Source organism: Cololabis saira, chromosome 24, assembly GCF_033807715.1.
Source record: "Cololabis saira isolate AMF1-May2022 chromosome 24, fColSai1.1, whole genome shotgun sequence".
NCBI classification, from domain to species: domain Eukaryota; kingdom Metazoa; phylum Chordata; class Actinopteri; order Beloniformes; family Belonidae; genus Cololabis; species Cololabis saira.
Window position 1 is genome coordinate 8,823,039 of NC_084610.1, and position 17,942 is coordinate 8,840,980.

Here is a 17,942-nt window from a genome sequence, read left to right on the forward strand (position 1 = left end):
GCAGCAGTTAGTTCTGATGTCAACACCAAAATTGCATGTCAAAAAGGAGTTCCTGTTATAAATGTTTACCGGTAGCTGAAGGACCTAGAGGCCATGGTTGATCATTTCAGGAGCCTTCTACTGGAAGTCTGCAGGAACCTGAAATCAACCACCCTGCAGCCGTTTAGCACTCGGCAGATGTCAGTAGGATTGCTTGACTGCAGTTTTCAGTCTTGGCACCACTCCATTTGGATGTTATTTCAGTAGCAATAAAACAAGGATGTTTGAACAGATTTGGTCAAAACAAAAAGGTCATAAGAATTACATTTTTCCGCAAAGCAATAAGAAACCACAAACACAGACAAATGAGAAGAACAGGTTTTGTCTCACAATCAGAATTTTACTGTTTCATAACATACAACAGAAATCATATAAATACAAATACCAATATTGTTATATCTGTTACATGTGTTTACGTAAAAAAGGGGCAAGACAGACATTATTAAATTATAAGTCATATTATGACATCGGATCGCTTTCAGTTCAGTTTCTCAAACAATGCAACACATTTGTTGTAGGAGGGTTTTCTGTTCCCCCCAAGTTTTGTGCAGCTTTGAAAGAAACTGAGCTGAAAGTGAAATTAATCGAGCATCAAATATTGTACAGTAGCAAAATGTCATAAATAAATAAATAAATAAATGTGATTGCCAGTAAATGCAAAACCTTTCTCTATCAGGTGTCAGTGGTTCAAATTCCCATGTGAATCTTTTCATTTGGAAAAGAAAGCTCGGCAGTGCCTGCAAGCCAGTGTAAGAACTCCAAAACAAACACTGCAACCATTGAAGACAGGCACATGTAAGGATGTGCACATAAAAGCAATTTAGCAAAAGATAATCGACAAATAAGCCAACAAATATTCATTTAAATGAGCTTAAAGGACCATATTGAGTTTTTACACTGCCGCCTACAATCTCATAACACTGTCAGTTCAGTAATTGTTCAGGAGCTTTCTGTTCTCACAGTATCTGTCTTCCAGTTGTTCAAAATGAAGAAGACGAGGACTGAAAGCTGCAGGACAGCTTTTTTTATCTGATGTTCCCATAATCAATATATGTTAAATATATGTTAAAGCCACTCTATGTAGTTATACATCATCTGACCACATGGGGGCAAACAGCTGAGGTGGAAGAGGTGACACTTAATCGCATCTTACATCAGGGTCTGAAGTGAAATGCTGCCCCTGTGTGGTCAGTACTGGTACTGCTACAGAGAGCTGCTCAATGACACTTAAGAAAAAAAACCAAAGTATTGATCAAGTACTGTTCTGTGATTAATGTGAAAATTACCTTTACTGCTAAATCAAAAAAAGAAAAACGATTCTACATGGACCCTGTAATGATTTGATTTGGCATTTTCTTTTCTAATTATTTTTGTCTTTCTGGTCAAAAACAGAAACATTGTTCACAGTGATATAAAGCAATACTCGAGTCTCATTGTAGTTTTTAAAACACAACTGATTTGGCTACACTGAAAGGAACAAACTTTAAAGCCAGTCTATGTAGCAATACCGCTTCTGGCATAAGACACAATTCATCCACTAGAGGTGAATTGTGTCTTATGCCAGAAGCTGAGGAATGGTTTTTATTTATATATATTTTTTAAGATGTGCTGCCTCCATGTGTTCATAAGGTGTATTACTACATAGAGTGGCTTTAAAGTATGAATTTAGGGATGCAAAAACACTGGAATAATCCTTTTCACTAGAAAAGTCCTAAAGGGTACGCGTCTTTATTGCAGCTTGTGTTGTTAATTTTAGCCAAATGTAGTTGCGGAGATCTTTAGGAGGACAACAAAAGGAGATGCAGTAAAATTGTATATGATTGTGAGAAAATATATAATCAAGAAAAAAGAAAAGAACAAGAAACAAAACAACATCCGCACTGCTGGGTGCAGACAATTAAGTTAAGATGTCAATACCTCAAACAGTTGTAGGATAAATCTAAAGTTCACAGTGTGCATGGAGGAATGAACCAGCTGTGGTTCGGCGTATCTGGGGCGTAATCCCAGAGAGGACACTTCAGTTTTCTCTCTTTAGTCTTTTTCTACAGCATTCATTATTTACAGTTAAACCATTTCATAGATTTTGTGACATTCATTACAACTTCAGCTCCAGTGCCATGACGCTGCATTCATGCCACGTGGGACAGCTTAACGTTTCAGGGTCCTGGAGGATATTTCCTCTCCTTTCCTTTTTTGACAGCCTCACTTTTACTTTCCCACATGACACAAACGCAATCTCATTTAACTGGAAGTGTTTTCACTTTTCATGGAATAATACAGCTAAGTTTGGGAGTCATCTCATTCACAATCACACATGACAAGACGGACAGTCTGTGCACTGGGGTTTGTATGCTATTGTAGCAAAAATGCTTTTTGTGGCTTTATTCAGGCACAAAAAAAGAGTAAATGAACACTGAAATGTATACACGGAAAAAAAGTTCAGTTAACTGCCGAGTTTGAACTTTAGCATTAATACTATGTAGAAAAATGGCATCTTTTAACAGATGATTAAATCAAGGGTAGTGCAGCTTGTGGACAAGAAAATTGGTGGGTTAAAATCAGACAATTCTTAAAGGAGAACCAAATACTAGTCTTGTTTTTAATATGTTAGGTTGATTTGATTAAAAGTAACTTTTTGAAACTGACTATGCTCTTAAAGTAATTTGCAAGAATCCCCCATAAATGTCTGGAATCACTAAGAGCTTTAGTTTCGGTTATCATTGCCATCTACAGTTACCATGGTTACTAGTCTACACATGCTGGACTAACCTGGTCTGAAATACCCATTGACTTTGCACAAAATAGCTATCATAGCATAGTCATAGCGATTTCGACTGATACAGAACGTACCGGATCAATCACATCGGGGTGGGGTGGGGTTTTCCTGATGACTCATACAACGGTAACCAGGGGTTACCAGCTTCTCCTGCCTCTGGTATCCAGGGGAACCAGCCAGAGATGCTGCAGCACAGCAGAGAGGGACGTGGGGGAACCGGCAATTTCTGTTTTAAATGGGGATATTTGCCTGCTGCTTTTCTGCCTCTTTAAGAAGTGCTAGTTTCATTGATTTAGTAGCTGATCAGTTATTGAACTAATCCTTTATATAATACCCTCTTTTGTGTCTTACATTAAAAAAAAAGTTTAGCAGTGGAGTTAAAGGAAGATTATTTATATAGGCCAACATTTTCTTTTATTCTATTTTATAAAATATTTTGTTTGGAATAATAAGACCAAAAACTCCTATGATGTAAAATATTTGTACCTGTAAAAACTGTTAAATTGAAAAATGTGTTCAAAATTTGATTAAAAAAAAGGGAGGATGAAGGTTGGGGGATGCAAAATATCTTCCAATGACACTGTTGAGAACTCAAACTTTAACTGTCCGAATGTTGTCAGCCTGTGATTGTAAGCAGTGACAGCACACTTCCTGACCACTGAAGCTTCGGCTGGTTCAACAAGGAAGACGAGTATTCATCACGCTGAAGAGAAATGTCCGCACGTTGTTGAGAGGACCCGGCCGCGACCGCACGAGGGGAAGGAAACCCCTCAAACTCTTTAGTCCACTTTTCAAGAATCAACAACCACAGACTCTCTGTCCGGCGGACGATGGCCATGCAGTTCAGAAACTGTACAAATCACTGAATGAAATCCAGCACAAGAACGATGTAAACTTCAAGTCATTAATTAAAAAAGAAAAAAAGAAAAAGTAGACGGTACACCAAAAAACTGGAGATGTGAGGACTCCAAGTGAGCGACAGCAGCAATTATGAGAGCGCCTCTGTTTCACATGCTCCGTGGTCGGCCCCACAGTCACGGACACGTAGCGGAAGAGTTCGGCCCCTGACCCGAGCTCCATCGGGTTTCCATCAAACCCTCCTCGGAGTTAAGAGTCGGGGACAGAACTCGTCCCGACTACGTCTCCGGTCCGGCGGCATCACAAACAGACCACAGGAAAACAGCAGCGCTTACATTATAAATAGTAGAAATTAGAAGATAGAAATGAAAAGGAAAAGCAAACCGAGGGGTGCTGGATCCAGTTCATCCAGATGTTTCCCCTCCTGTGCCATCTGAAACATTGAATCAAGCAGCCCTGGGTCGGTTTAAGGATTTGAAAACGACTCTCAAACACACAGAGTTTATGTACATAATAAAAGTCGTGGGACAGCGAGCTAAAGGTTCTCCATTTTTATTTTTTTGCTGGTGTTATCATTGTTGTGTACGGTAGGTTATCGCACTGCAGACAGCAAAAACACAGCTGCAATCACCAAAAAAACAGCAAGGTTTGTCCAATTTTAGTACACTATTCTACTGCAGATGGATCTGCGTTATGAAAGACAAGCCGGGAATCAAGGCATTAATCATTTTGTCCAACTCGGAGGATATTTCCCACCAGATTTAAGCTCATAAGATGGATGAACAAAGAAAAACTGCTGTAAACTCACTTCAGTGCTGCAGTTGTAAACATCTGCACGAGGAACCATTTCTAATACTAACACTGCACTTATGATTTAAAATGTCTATCCATCACTTTTATGCAACACAGCAAATACTGAGGCTCTTGGATTTGATTTTTTTTAAGAGTTTGTTTCAAGATTGGCTTTAAAACAAAAAAATCTGCCGTGCTGACGTTACTGTGCTAATGAATGGGAACGGTACGGCACGACTTGTAATACCACTTTATACCACTAGAGGGGAACTTCAGAGGATGTCACATAGACTTTCTTACGATATGCTGCCCCCCTGTGGTCAGAAGTAATATTACTAGATAGATGGGTTTAAGAAAGTCCGACAGTCGGCGCAAATTATATCAATTATCTGATTTTAAAGAATAATTTAACTTTTTTACCTTACATACATAATATTAGCTTACACTTGTGAATGTCGATTATATTTACCTCAAATACAGTAAATATACATCTTACATCTTTTAGTATAGAGCCCATGCACGAATATTCAGCTAAACAGTAAGCTAGAGTTTTGGAGTTTAAATCTTCGTGCTTAACTCATATTTACATCACGACACTGACTCTATGATGCATTTTCACCACTGAAGTTTCAGTTAGCATTAAATCGAATGATCTGAAACGTGCAGGGTTTCATCTGAGCAGCAAAACTAGATATTTAAAAGGGAAACATTTTGAGAATTATCTTATATTCACTCTTATTAAAGTCTTAGGCTGATGGGAAATAAGCTAAATCGCAAAATGTTGGCGTATCCCTTTAAATAGAAGTTGACTTCAGTGGTTTTCTCTGGGATTTACAGCATGTTGATCTGTGCAGTGATAGCACTTATACAAATGTTGGAACCTTACAGAATTGCTGATGGTGTAGATAGAAAAGAAAAAAATTAATGTGAAAATGAATAAATAGCTAATTTCCTCCGACTATCATGATGAAATAGTGACACCATCGGTGTGGGCTTGTGTGGAGGCTGTAAGGTCGAGGTCCCACAGGGGTTTCAGTGCTGTGATTAGGACTGGATGTTTGATATCCGTCTCTACCCGTCAAATGACCCTCAAATCCTGCAGTTTGATTGCTGTCCACTTTTAGCTCCCTGTCCCATCACCTTTTCTTTTTTTCTTCACTGTTTTGACAGAGTTGGGGTTATTTTTTGCCGGTCAGAAGGAGAAGTACTGGGAGTACAGCTCCTCTTCTTTAGTGAAATATTCCTTGCGTTTGGCCTGCTCCGACCCCCTCGGGCGCGCCGGTGTCGCAGCGTTGGCTTCAGGAAGGCTGAGGAACCCAAGAAAAAAACAGGACATCTGTTAAACGGAGGAGGAGGGCGGGGCGGGGTGACAGAGAAACGAACAGGCTCGGGAGCTTGACGGTGAGGGAAATAACAGTGATAGCCTCGTGTGACGTAATCACAGACAGGACCGGTGGCAGAGTGAAGGGGATCCAGTGGGTGCACATTAAAATAAAAGAAAAGAAACCACTTTTTCTGTAGAAACCTTCCGATTTCAAGCCAACCTTTAGATTCGGCAGCAGTTTACGCCCTCCGGCATCTAACCTCCCGGTGATTTCTAACCAGCTGCTGCAGGGAGCAACGCCCCTTTAGTTTGCTGAGAGGACAAAGGCTGCAACTGTTTACCGTTTCCCCAGCTACGTTTTTCATTTAAAAGTTGCTGCAGTGCCGCTTTCTACCTTCGCTTTACCCTCAAGTTTCGGGGGTTAGCACCTTTTTTTTTTCCATTAGAAACCAAAAGCAGATGGAAATGACAACGAGGACGTGCAGTAAATGTGAGACTGACCTGTCTGCGACGGTGCGGCGGTGGCAAATGGAAAATGGACGTTATGCTGAAGCACAATGCATCAAAGGATCATATTTTCATTATTTTTGTGTGCTGACCCTGATCTAATGGAGTGGAGCTGCGGAGCTGTGTGAAATTAAGAGATCTGCGTTGGGCTCGGCGATGGCTTCGGGGCTAAATTAAAATTCCAATTTAAAATCCTTTGTGGTGCAGGGAATTTCGTTTTTTTCTGACAGGGAGGGGGTTGAGGATACAAGGAGGTGAAAGTAATAAGTGAGGTAATAGATACGGGGGGGTGTGGGCAGCAGAACCACACAGAACCAGCTCATAGAGCTTCTGAAGGGAAAGCAACTCACATTAGTCCTCACCTCCTAAACCTCTGCAGGCCCTGATGCTGCACGAGGGGGTCCTGGGGAGCATGAGGAAGAGCAAGGCTCGGCATGGGATGATGTGGAGGATGAGGTGGAGGAAGAGGAGGATGCTGAGGAAGAGGAGAAGGAGGAAGAGGTCTGAGCAGTGGCAGGCGGGGGAGGGACCTCTGGAGGGGGCAGTGAGGAGGCACAAAACGGCCTCCTGGTCCTACCTCCTCCACCTCCCGTCCCGCCTCTTCCTGGCCTTCGTGAGTCATGGTGGGAGGGCTGACGAAGCGGAGGGCTGAATGGCTAGGAAAGCTGTTGAGGCGGTGCTCTGATTGGCTGCCTGCTTTCGACTACAGACACACATAGAAAAGCGAGACATGAGTACGAGTAATCCGCTACTAAAACCTGATCACATGACGCAATGCAGACACTGGACTAATTCAGGATTCTGAACCTCCATAGTTCCTTAAGTCACGGTTTTGGTCGATCAGTTTCAGATTGACCAGATTTCATTTCGGGGTCCCTTTTTGCTTCCACCTGTCTGTATGGATGTCTGCCCCCCACCTTCTGACCACCTGCTGTACATCTGTTTATATAGTCATCCCTGCAGTGCACCAGTTAGCCATTGTGTCTGTGTCTCTCCTTTCTCTGTTCTTCATTCTCTCTGTCTGTTCTCTCTTTTAAAAAGGGGAGTATTTCTTGCCACTGTTTGGCTTAAGGTTTTTCTCCCACTAGTGGAGTTTTTACCTGTCACTGTTTATGTTTATGTAATAATTGCTCGGGGGTCATTGTGGCAGGGTGGAGAGGTTGATGGGACACACGCACCTGTGTCCCATCCGCCTGAGTGGCTGCCGCTCTCCACCCTGCCTGCCTTATAAGGCAGAGCTGGACAGCAGCGAGGGTTCCTGGTATGCTGATGTGCTTGTGCACGTGTTGGCGGTGATTTGGGTGAAATAAAAGGGTCTGCACTAAACTCCGTGTCCTCTCCATCCTGTCGGTCGGGCCCCGTGGCACTCACACTGCTACACTGGCGCCCAACGTGGGGCCCGATGGGATGGACAGAGGAGGACACGGAGTTTAGTGCAGAACCCTTTTATTCCCAAACACCGCCACACGTGCACAAGCACAGCTCCAGCAGCTTCAGCTTCAGTCTGACCCCCAGTCTCAGCAGCAGCTTCTCCTCTTATAAGGCTGGCAGGGTGGAGAGGTTGACGGGCCACACCTGTGTCCCGTCAGCCTGAGTGGCTGCAGCTCCTCCACTCTGCCACAGTCATGCTCTGGGTCTCTGGAAAGATCCTAGAGACAACTTCTGTTGTAATTGATGCTGTATAAATAACATTGAATGGAATAGAATTTAACTTTTCATCATTCTTTGCACAATTTTAAGGTTTATCAACTTATTTGTGGAGTGAGCTTTGTCCAACTTTGGAAAGATAGAAATGTATTCCTTTGCCTTTCAGCAAATGCTGAATGTTTAAAAGGGGAGTAAATTAGAGAGAAAACATCCGATGAGACAAAATATTATGAATGAGGTTGGAATATTTCCTCATTTATTAAAAGAACAAGCTGGTATAAAAGGAAGAGACGCGAGGACCATGAAGCACTAGACCACACAGAGGTACCACAGTGTTTGTGCCGAGCTCAACACGACTACAGCCCTAGACGCTAATGAACTTAGTTAATGAAGTGTTATTTGATCTTGCATGGAGCAATCAGCTCCTCATAGGGGGGGTAATTTCCTGCGCACCGAACATGTTCCATCAAACAGACACTTGCACCGTTTCAGTCGGCTGCACACACTTTTGTTCCTGTTTGCGTACGAAAGAAACCAATCAAACTGCTTTTGATAAGTTATCTCTTCCTGCAGCCTCGCGCATGCATGGCTGCTGGAAAACTATCTTTACCGACAGGGGAAAAAAATGCAGAAATTAGCCTAGAAATACTTCTGTGCGTTCCCCTGGGGGGGGAGTCGGGGGGAGGGAGCTGCCACCGCGGCTGTGTTTCCACAAGTTGCCAAAGTCGGGAGTTTTTCTAATCCTTCCCACTCAGCTTAAGGGTGTAATTGAGGGAAAGAAGGATGTATATGTTATGTAATATTGACAGCGCGCAGTGTGCGGCGCGGCAGCGTGGCAGCGTGGCACCGGGGAGGATGAGGGGAGAGGATGAGAAGCTGATGCTGCGATGCTGAAATGAAGCATTATTATTTCTGAGTGACATTCGCTGCAACAGCTGTACATGCATGAAGGAATGAAACTTGAGGTGGAAATATGTGCAGCGCTCACACTGATGGAGGTCTTCAGGCACGAAAGGATCGTTTTGCACATCGGAAATCGACTAAAATGTAATATGAGAAGCTTCATGGAAAGTTAAAACTAAGATGAGAAAAATTGTTTATTGCAGATTAATGTTTCGGTTGTGTTATCCTCGGCTACGGATCAATATAAATAAGGTACAAACACATAGCCAGGGAAGATAAATGATGATGCCAGTTCCCCTGGTTACCTTCAGTAATGATCAATGCTGGATAATTAGTAAAATACATGCAGGACCTCTGCAGAGTTTATGCTCTCTTTTATCACTTGTGTCCAGCTGTGATGGAACGTGTTTGTCTCCATCGATCTTTAGGTTGAAACTCCGTTTTTCAGGGAAAATGGGATCTTTAGATATTAAACTGGAGTCTTTTATATGAGAAGTGAAATTAAAAATGGTGTAAAAATGGATTTTTGTTATATGTGCATCATTTTATGTCATCTAATTTTTAGAAATGTGGTCTTTGAGGTCATGTTGTGCAGAAAATAGACCTCTGTTATTTTGTGGAAATGTGTGCTGGAAGAATTATTCGTGTTTATTATATTTTTACAATAATTCTGTAAATAAATAGCAGAAATTCTAAGTTTTGCTTCCCAAAATGTTTTTTTTTCCCCATTTAGCCCATTACATTACATCACATGAGTGTCTCTGATGCAGTATCCACGGTAGAGAGTTTTTCTTGTTGTAAACAAGATAATTGCCGTTTTATTGGTAATTTTCATCTCTTTCAATGTTGCTTGTGCAGTTTGTAGAACCTTCAGCCCTTCAGGACAGAGTTCACACTTTAACAGAGCTAGCTCTCCTGCCTCAACTGAAATGAGACAAGACTGGGATGGGGAGCGTCTCTGAATAACTTCATCATACAAATAATAAAACAACAACTGCCAGTGTGCACAACCACTGGACAGATGTGGACTGGAACCTGAAAAAAAGTCGTAAGCCTTCCTTTTGAATATGCACTAATATTGGGCTTGTTTAAACCCCAGAAGCAAAGCATCTGCTTGTCGTCCAACAAACACAACTGTTATCTTATCTGTCAGGGTTTCACCCTTCCGGTTTTATTTTGAAGCCCTGTCCTGGTGTTTCAGTTCTGTCTTGGCCTTCCTGTTTCCCATCTGCCCTGATCATCTGCACCGGTGTCTCGTCATCCCCTGTGTATATCTAGTCTTGTCTTTTCCCTGCTCCCTGCTGGTCCATACTGTTCGCTCCCTCCATGTCCTCCTCGTCAGGTTTTCCTAGTTTTCTTATTTACTGTATGTTCATGTTCCGTTTGTTGATCCTGCTCAGCAGCGTTTTTGGTTAAGTTTTTGTGAATAAATCTCCGTTTTTTGGAACTCCTGCCTCCTGCTCTCCTGCATCTGGGTCCTCATAGCTGGGAGGGAATTCATGAAAATCGTGCACTTGGTGACAAGTTTTTGATATTTGGCATGGTGTTAGGTATGGACATAAGGTTTTCAAAAACCACCGCAAACAAATTGGGACGGCCCCCTAGTGGCCGGTTTGCAGAAAACTCAAAATGAATCAATAAGTGAGGCGATAGAGGCAGCATTGTAGGTGTTAAGTGAGTTTAAATATGCACAGCTGATGTTTTTTGTTTGTTATTTTAATAAAATCCTACTCTTTCACTGTGACTTAGTTCTGAGGTTCTGTTCGTTAAGCCTGAATGAAGGCCACTGTTCTCACCCAATCAGATTATTGACACTACAGTGATAGTGACCTGTCCAATAAACAGAAAATTGCATTCCTTGGGGGTGAAAATAGCAGTCTAGAGCCCTAGAGTTTTTTTGGGCAAAGAAATTACCTTGAAAATTAAATTTGACCTTCAACATGACCTTGAAATAGGAAATTTATCTCAGAATTGAATTCCTAGCACCAAAAAAGTAGAAAAAGTGACAATATACAACAATCTAGGACAAAGAGAAGCTGAGATATGACCTTTGCTCTTTTCGGCGGGAGCCATTTTGAATTTTCTGCCAACCGGCCACTAGGGGGCCGTCCCAATTTGTTTGCGGTAGTTTTTGAAAACCTTATGTCCAAACCCTACATGCCAAATATCAAAAACACCAAGTGCACAATCTTCATGATTTTTGACATATTCCCTCCCAGCTATCACTAAAACCTTTCCTGACATTATCACACCAATAACTAATTTCTCTCTGTTTTGGTGTTATATATATAGACATATGTAGTATATAAACCATTCTTTACAGAAATTTAGGCAGCTGAAACAAGTTTTCTCCAAAGTTGGCTGGACTGGAAGCTTTGGGAGGAACTTGGAGCTTCTGCTTCCCCAAATCGAGAGCAGCTACGGTAGTTGAGGTGGTCTGAGCATCCTGGATGAGTTTGTCCCCTGAACACCTCCCTGAATACGTGTTTCAGGACGATCCAACCAAGTGTGCGCCTCAGGCCTCACACTTGGAGAAAAGATGTCTCCCTTCTCCCCGACATCTTTGTGGATATGTGAGGGATTTGTGTGACGTCACTTGTGTGAGTTTTGGTGACTAAGAACATTGAGTGTGCTACATTTCAGCGATGTCCTGGACATCCATGACGCTGGCACCGATGAGGGTTTTTGAGTGTCCTCACCTTGATGAGAGGGTTGATGACACCGACGTTGGCACTGGAATTGAAGACCTTGCTGAAGCCCGTCTCTCTGTTGACCAACTCCAGCTGGTAGAATTTCTTGTCATCCTGTACCGCCAACACAAACATAAAATAGGGATATTTCACCCCAGGTCTTCTGTTAAATGACATATAAACATGTAGGGAGCAATTAAGTGTTTATAAAATGTCTTTCTCTTTTTTTTTTGAGAACAAAAATATCCAGAGCTGATTCTCTGACACCACAGTACGACGGAGTATTAGGGCCAAACAAAAAAAAACAAAAAAAGGAAATTACAAGAATAAAGTCATAATGTAATGAGAATAAAGTCGTAAAATTACGAGAATAAAGTCATAATATTACAAGAATAAAGTCGTAAAATTACGAGAATAAAGTCATAATATTACGAGAATAAAGTCGTAAAATTACGAGAATAAAGTCGTAAAATTACGAGAATAAAGTCATAATATTACGAGAATAAAGTCATAATATTATGAGAATAAAGTCATAATATTACGAGAATAAAGTCGTAAAATTACGAGAATAAAGTCGTAAAATTACGAGAATAAAGTCGTAAAATTACGAGAATAAAGTCATAATATTACGAGAATAAAGTCGTAATATATTATAAATATATAAATATAACTTCACAAGATGCTCAATATTCCTCATTTTAACACAGGGAGAAGACTGCTCTTCCTGTTAGAGTTCTCATAAATTATATTCTCATAATATTACGACTTTATTCTCGCAACATTACGACTTTATTCTAGTAATGTTACGACTTTATTCTCGTAATTTTACGACTTTATTCTCGTAATATTACGACTTTATTCTCATAATATTACGACTTTATTCTATTATGACTTTATTCTCGTAATTTCCAATTTCTTTTGTCTTAGTTTGGCCCTAATACTCCGTCGTACCACAGAGCAACTTTTACTAAAATAACTCAGACATCCAGATGATAAGATCTGTGACGTCAGCCGATATTTACTCATCAGCAGTTGAAAGATTAGACTCACAGCTTGAGCCTCTGAGGTGTTAAAATTAACTTTGTCTTATTTTTCCAGCGGGGCTGAAGTTCGCCATCCAGTGAACTCACCACCAGTTTCTTGACCAGAGCTTCTCTTTCAGTCACCATCTCTCTGAGCTCTGCTATCAGATGCAGGTCTTCTGGTCGGCTCTCTCTGTTCCTTAACTTCTCCTCTGTCCCCTCCAACCTGGACGCAGATGTGAGACGAGCAGAAGGCAGTAAAATAAGGAAAGTTGTACCCAGTACTCGAGTTGTAAAAAAAAAAAATCAGGGGGGATGGTGGATTTTATCATATGGGGACAGATAATTTGTGCTGATTACAAATAATATAATATATTACAAATAATAGCAGTGACCAAAACAGCTGCAGAAATACTGCAGGAATGACATAGCAGCAGTTAAATGCAGCCTTCTGTAAGCTTTAAATATCCACTGGGCTTACATCTAATACATCAAAACACAATAAAAAACAGTTTTCTGAACTTATCAATATGACTCTGTCCTTCACAGGATAAGTAACATGGATCACTGCAAAAACTCAAAATCTTGACAAAAATATTTGTCTTATTTCTAGTTATAATGTCTGATTTTAGTAAAAAAAATTGCACTTAAAACAAGACTCATCAATGGAAAAAACAACAATTTTCACCTGTTTCAAGTAGATTTTCACTTGAAATAAGTAGAAACATCTGCCAGTGGAAAAAGATTTTTTTGCTTGTTATGAGAAGATAAATCCCACTGGCAGATTTTCCTTCATTTCAAGTGAAAATTTACTTGAAACAGGTGAAAATTGTCAAATAAGTCATTTTTCTGGTGTTATTTTTCTGGTGATGACTCTAAATGTTGAAATAGCAGTAAAACCACATTCATTGATGAAATGACATAAGGGATGGAAAGGGGGGATGGCAGTTTTACAGGGGGGATGATTTGGACCGTTTTTATTTCAGGGAGGGATGCCATCCCCCCTCATCCCCCCTCAACTCCAGTACGGCTTATACCAAAGCGTGTGATCAAGGAGAGTGATTACATTGGCCAGCAACTCAGAGTGTGAATAAGATGCTGAAAGCCCTACGGAGCCCCGGAGGAGACGGAGCCATGCATCTGTGTGACTTACAGTATCTGAAGAGCAGAGATCTTGTCCCTGAGCACCTCCTGGGCCTTGTTGAAGTCAGCCAGGATGATGTGCGTTTCTCTGTGATGAACAGCGTTCATCTCCCCCAGGTCCCTCTCATGCCTCTTCGTGAGGTCTTGTTCGTGGACTCTGCAGCAGAGACGGACAAAAAAAGGCAGCATGAGGACAACAGGTAACAAATGCTGGATGCATATTACCCTAAATCTCCAGGCACTGCACGTTTGCACTTTAATAAAAGGAACTTCTGAGCAATTAGGGGCTTTTAGTCTGCCTGAGCCACTTAACTTCCAGGTTGAGATGCAGGACACTGACACAACATGTCACTTAATTGCAGAGGAAGACAACAGCGAGGACGGAGAGTCCAGCTGATGCAGACGAGACGTGGTCCCTCGCTGCTTAACGATTGCTATCAATCGATTGGTCTGTGTGCTATCAAAGACAAAGTAACTTGGAAAGACTGTCGCACCCAAACACGGGCGGTGGATGACCTCAGCGTGCTCGTATCTGTGAAACTGAAGCTTCACGGAGGATTGATCCACCATAATAATGCTTTTACTGCAGGATCGGAGATAAATAACTCACGTCATTGTGATTTAAATCAATAAAGTCTAAGCTGGAGGCTCTGAGGATTGTCATAAACAGCACTTATTCCAAGCCGGGAAGTGGAGTTTAAATGTTGGCGTCTCGAGACGCTGAGGGTTAATTTGGTTTTGGGGAGTAGCTGTGACGCTTTGATTCTGATCATTCTTTATGAAATCTTTAAGTTGCGAGTCCTCCGTCATCACGAGTGGGCTGCACCTACCCAACACATTAAGGGCCTGTCCCAATACTTCCCCTCGCCCTCGTTTTCATCCCTCCCCCTAAATTTTGCGCGTTCCCGTGAGGGTAGTGGTGTCCCAATTCCTCTTTTCACCTAGGGGGAGTGGGCATAACGAGGGCGAGTGGTTATGAATCTGTCCCTTCAGAGCGAGGGATTTCAGATGCTGACTTGGCGACCGAGGGGCTATAAAAATTTCCCAGAATTCTTTTCGTCGTCATTTGCGGACTGAATCCAAAAAAAAAACATGCTGGACATTTCTTATTTTTTAGTGAATAAAATCAATATTTTGAGTTAGTTTCCGCATAAAAATGCGTTTTGATTACATTTCTAGCGAGAAATATATATTTTACTTTCATAATATTCACTCAGTGAATGTACATAATCACTCGTTGCCCGTTTTTTGCAACCTCGCCAGAATAAAGGCTGATTTATGGTTCCGCGTTACACCAACGCAGAGCCTACGGCATAGGTTACGCGGCGACGCGCACCATACGCCGTACCCTACGCCGTATGCTCTGCATCGATTTAACGCAGAACCATAAATCAGCTCACGAAGCCGGCAGGCAGACAGAAATCCCGAAATTTTCGGAGTAAATTTCTTAACGGGCGTAGCTTCAACTGTTAGATTTCATCTATTAAACCAACATTTATCTTCCTAAATGATTTATTTCAGCCAGCGGTAATTCTCCACAGAGCTGCAGGTTTCTCCCCGGGAAGACGGCGCAGGTTGACCTGGCGATCAATCCTGTACGTGAGCTGCTGCTGCGCCCCGGTCTCATCATCGCCAAAAACATCAGATCAAATTTCTTAACAGGCGTTATTTGGATAAACTGAGCCCAGGTTGGAGACCTTAACGGTTACTTTTATGCCTGAAAAAATATTAAAACTTAATAAAGTGCCATATTAACAGCGCTACAGCTGAAATTAAAACAGCTTTTGGCTCTCAGCTTCCTGATTAGGAGTAGGGATGAAAACGAGGGGTAAGGGGAGTATTGGGACAGGGCCCTGGGAAGATTTCAAGTGCCCTAAAATCTGTCCCTTCTTTTTTAGGGGTAGTGAAGAAAAGAAGGGCGAGTGAAAGAAAGTAGGGCTAGTGAAGAAAAGTAGGGGGTGTATTGGGATTGGGCCAAAATGTTGGCGTCTCGAGACACTGAGGGTTAATTTGGTTTTGGGGCATAGCTGTGACGCTTTGATTCTGATCATTCTTTATGAAATCTTTAAGTTGCGAGTCCTCCGTCATCACGAGTGGGCTGCACCTACCCAAACACATTAAGTCCCTGGGTTTCAAGGCATGAATGCTTCCCAGGATGTGTCTTTTAATCAGGGGTTCAGATGGTTGTCCCCATGGGGACTGAGTGTGGGATTAGTCGTCCGCTAACTGGGTCAGCAACTGCTGAGGTTCAGCGGGACGTTTCGTGTGTGAGATGTGAGTGTTTGAGGCTCTGGCGGTGGAATCTATGGCTGCTCCGCCGGCTCTACCTTATCTGATGGTTGGCTTCGCTGCGAACCCGCAGCACCTCTTTGCCCTTGAGCTCCAGCTCTCTGGTCAGAGTGTCGATAGTCTCATTAAGGGAGTGGATCTCGTGGTCCAGATTGGTGATGCGGCTGTTGCGGGAACACACCTCTGCTTCAAGGTCGGAGATGCGAACGAGGAGCTCTTGCTCCTAAAAAGACAAACCGTAAACGTTCAGAACATAGAAACCATTTTAGTGTGAACACTTCAGGGTTAAGTACCAGGGCGTGAGAGCTACCTTTTGGTGGCTGTGCTCCAACGCTTTCTCCAGCTCCCGCTTGGCTGTGCTGTTTTCTTTTATGTGGATCTGCTTCAGATGCTCTATGGCTGTAGCGTGGAGGTGGTTCAGTTCTGCACGAAGAGAAGCTGGCACCCACACACCATACGTTAAGTGAGAGAATGTCTTCAACACTGCAGCGTCAGATGTGGTAGCAATGAATGTATCACAGGAAAAATAACCAGTTCAATCAGTTTCCACCGCCAATAGTGCATGACTTATTTATTTACACATCTGTGTGCTGTTGCAGATGTTGTCTGTGCGCGTGAGAGGGAAGTACAGCGTGTTTACTATCATTTACCCAGCTTAGCTTTCCCCTCGTCCTCCAGCTCGAATCGTAGCGTCTGCAGCTCCTGCTCCGACTGCTGACGGAGGATTTCCAAGGTTCTCCTGTGGGCCTCCTTCAGAGCGTGAACCTCCTCCCTCTGCTCCTGCTTCAGACGCTCCTCCAGGGCCTGAGAGACGGCAGCAGGAGGCATGAAGGTCACAAAGAGCTGCAGGCCAGGTTTTGGTCAGATGGATACTGTTCTCCAGCAGCAAGGTCACTCAAAATACTTTTGTGACCACTTTTAAGATTGCAAGAAAAACAAAGTCTGAGCACAAATGAATACTGTAGCCAAAGCAGTGTCATGTCATGCCAGTAATAAGCAGTGGCGGGTGGTGCATTTTACACTTAAGCCTTCAGTGATGTCCAAATTAGTCAATAAATACCTTTCATTAAGCAGCATTTATAACAGCAGGACTGGAGAGTAGTTAGAAACACACTTAAGCACTACGAGGCATTGCATCACCTCAGTTGGTTACAACATGGGTTGTTATCCAGCGCATTTTAACAATCAACAAGCCCGCATCAGCAATTAAAACATATCTGGTATGTTAATGTCAAAACTTAAAAATAAAAGGGTCTTTAAAATTATCTTTAAAAAAATGAATGAAAACAAAGAATAGGCTTCTGGCCTGATGTTGCTGGTATAAAAAAAAAAAGTTTTATTAAAAGAGTCCACAAAGAGTATGAAAGATTTAACAAGATTGTACAATAAATTGCAGAATCGTAGTTAAAGGAGCTTGAGGCAGGATTTATGAAAAAAATGCGTATACGTTTTAAGTTTTCTAGTAATAATGTCAGATGAAGCGTTCCAAACCAACAAGAATGAGCCCTCTAGCGTATCTCTCCTTTGCCTTGAACAGGCTGTGTGCTGCAAAATGTGCTGCAATTGTGGGGCCGAATTTCCCGCGCTGGGCTGTGGATGTGACGTCACATGACGCTGCATGCACGTTCTCCCCGTTCTCCCGTGCCGGCTTCACTGTTGGCTGCAGTACCCCCAACGGCCGTCGTGGTGAAGGGTGGCGCTATCGAGTCTCATTTCTTCAAAGGAACCTCATGCTCATTTAAATATCAGAAAGACACTAACAAGTCGGCCATACTTTGGCCACAGCGACACAACATATTTTTTTGTGACAAAACTTTTTCATGTCGAGATTTTTTTGTTCCATTTTCAGTATATTTGTCAATCTAGTTCGTTATTATGAACTTCATGTGACGAAATAAATTAAAACATAAAAAAACGTAAAAAAAAACTAAAAACTTTTGCATTCATCAAAA

The 17,942-nt window shown here is 42.2% G+C and overlaps 1 protein-coding gene across 7 annotated transcripts in view; it reads right to left on the reverse strand.

Annotated features, from left to right (window-relative positions):
* Positions 1–382: 382 nt before the first annotated feature.
* Positions 383–17,942, reverse strand: part of LOC133425014 (protein FAM184A-like) — an 89,537-nt gene continuing 71,977 nt past the window's right edge. Inside the window, exons 17-24 of one of the 7 annotated variants that reach the window (XM_061715657.1) lie at positions 16,641–16,794; positions 16,301–16,428; positions 16,029–16,213; positions 13,712–13,858; positions 12,667–12,784; positions 11,546–11,650; positions 6,874–6,999; positions 383–5,772 (exon numbers count right to left, since the gene is read on the reverse strand). In XM_061715657.1, coding sequence (XP_061571641.1) covers positions 5,764–5,772; positions 6,874–6,999; positions 11,546–11,650; positions 12,667–12,784; positions 13,712–13,858; positions 16,029–16,213; positions 16,301–16,428; positions 16,641–16,794 — 972 coding nt within the window. In that variant the 3' untranslated portion in view covers positions 383–5,763. Of the gene's footprint in view, positions 5,773–6,658; positions 7,000–11,545; positions 11,659–12,665; positions 12,785–13,711; positions 13,859–16,028; positions 16,214–16,300; positions 16,474–16,640; positions 16,795–17,942 lie in introns of all 7 variants that reach the window. The other 6 variants (XM_061715660.1, XM_061715656.1, XM_061715655.1 and 3 more) reach the window with 6 other exon arrangements.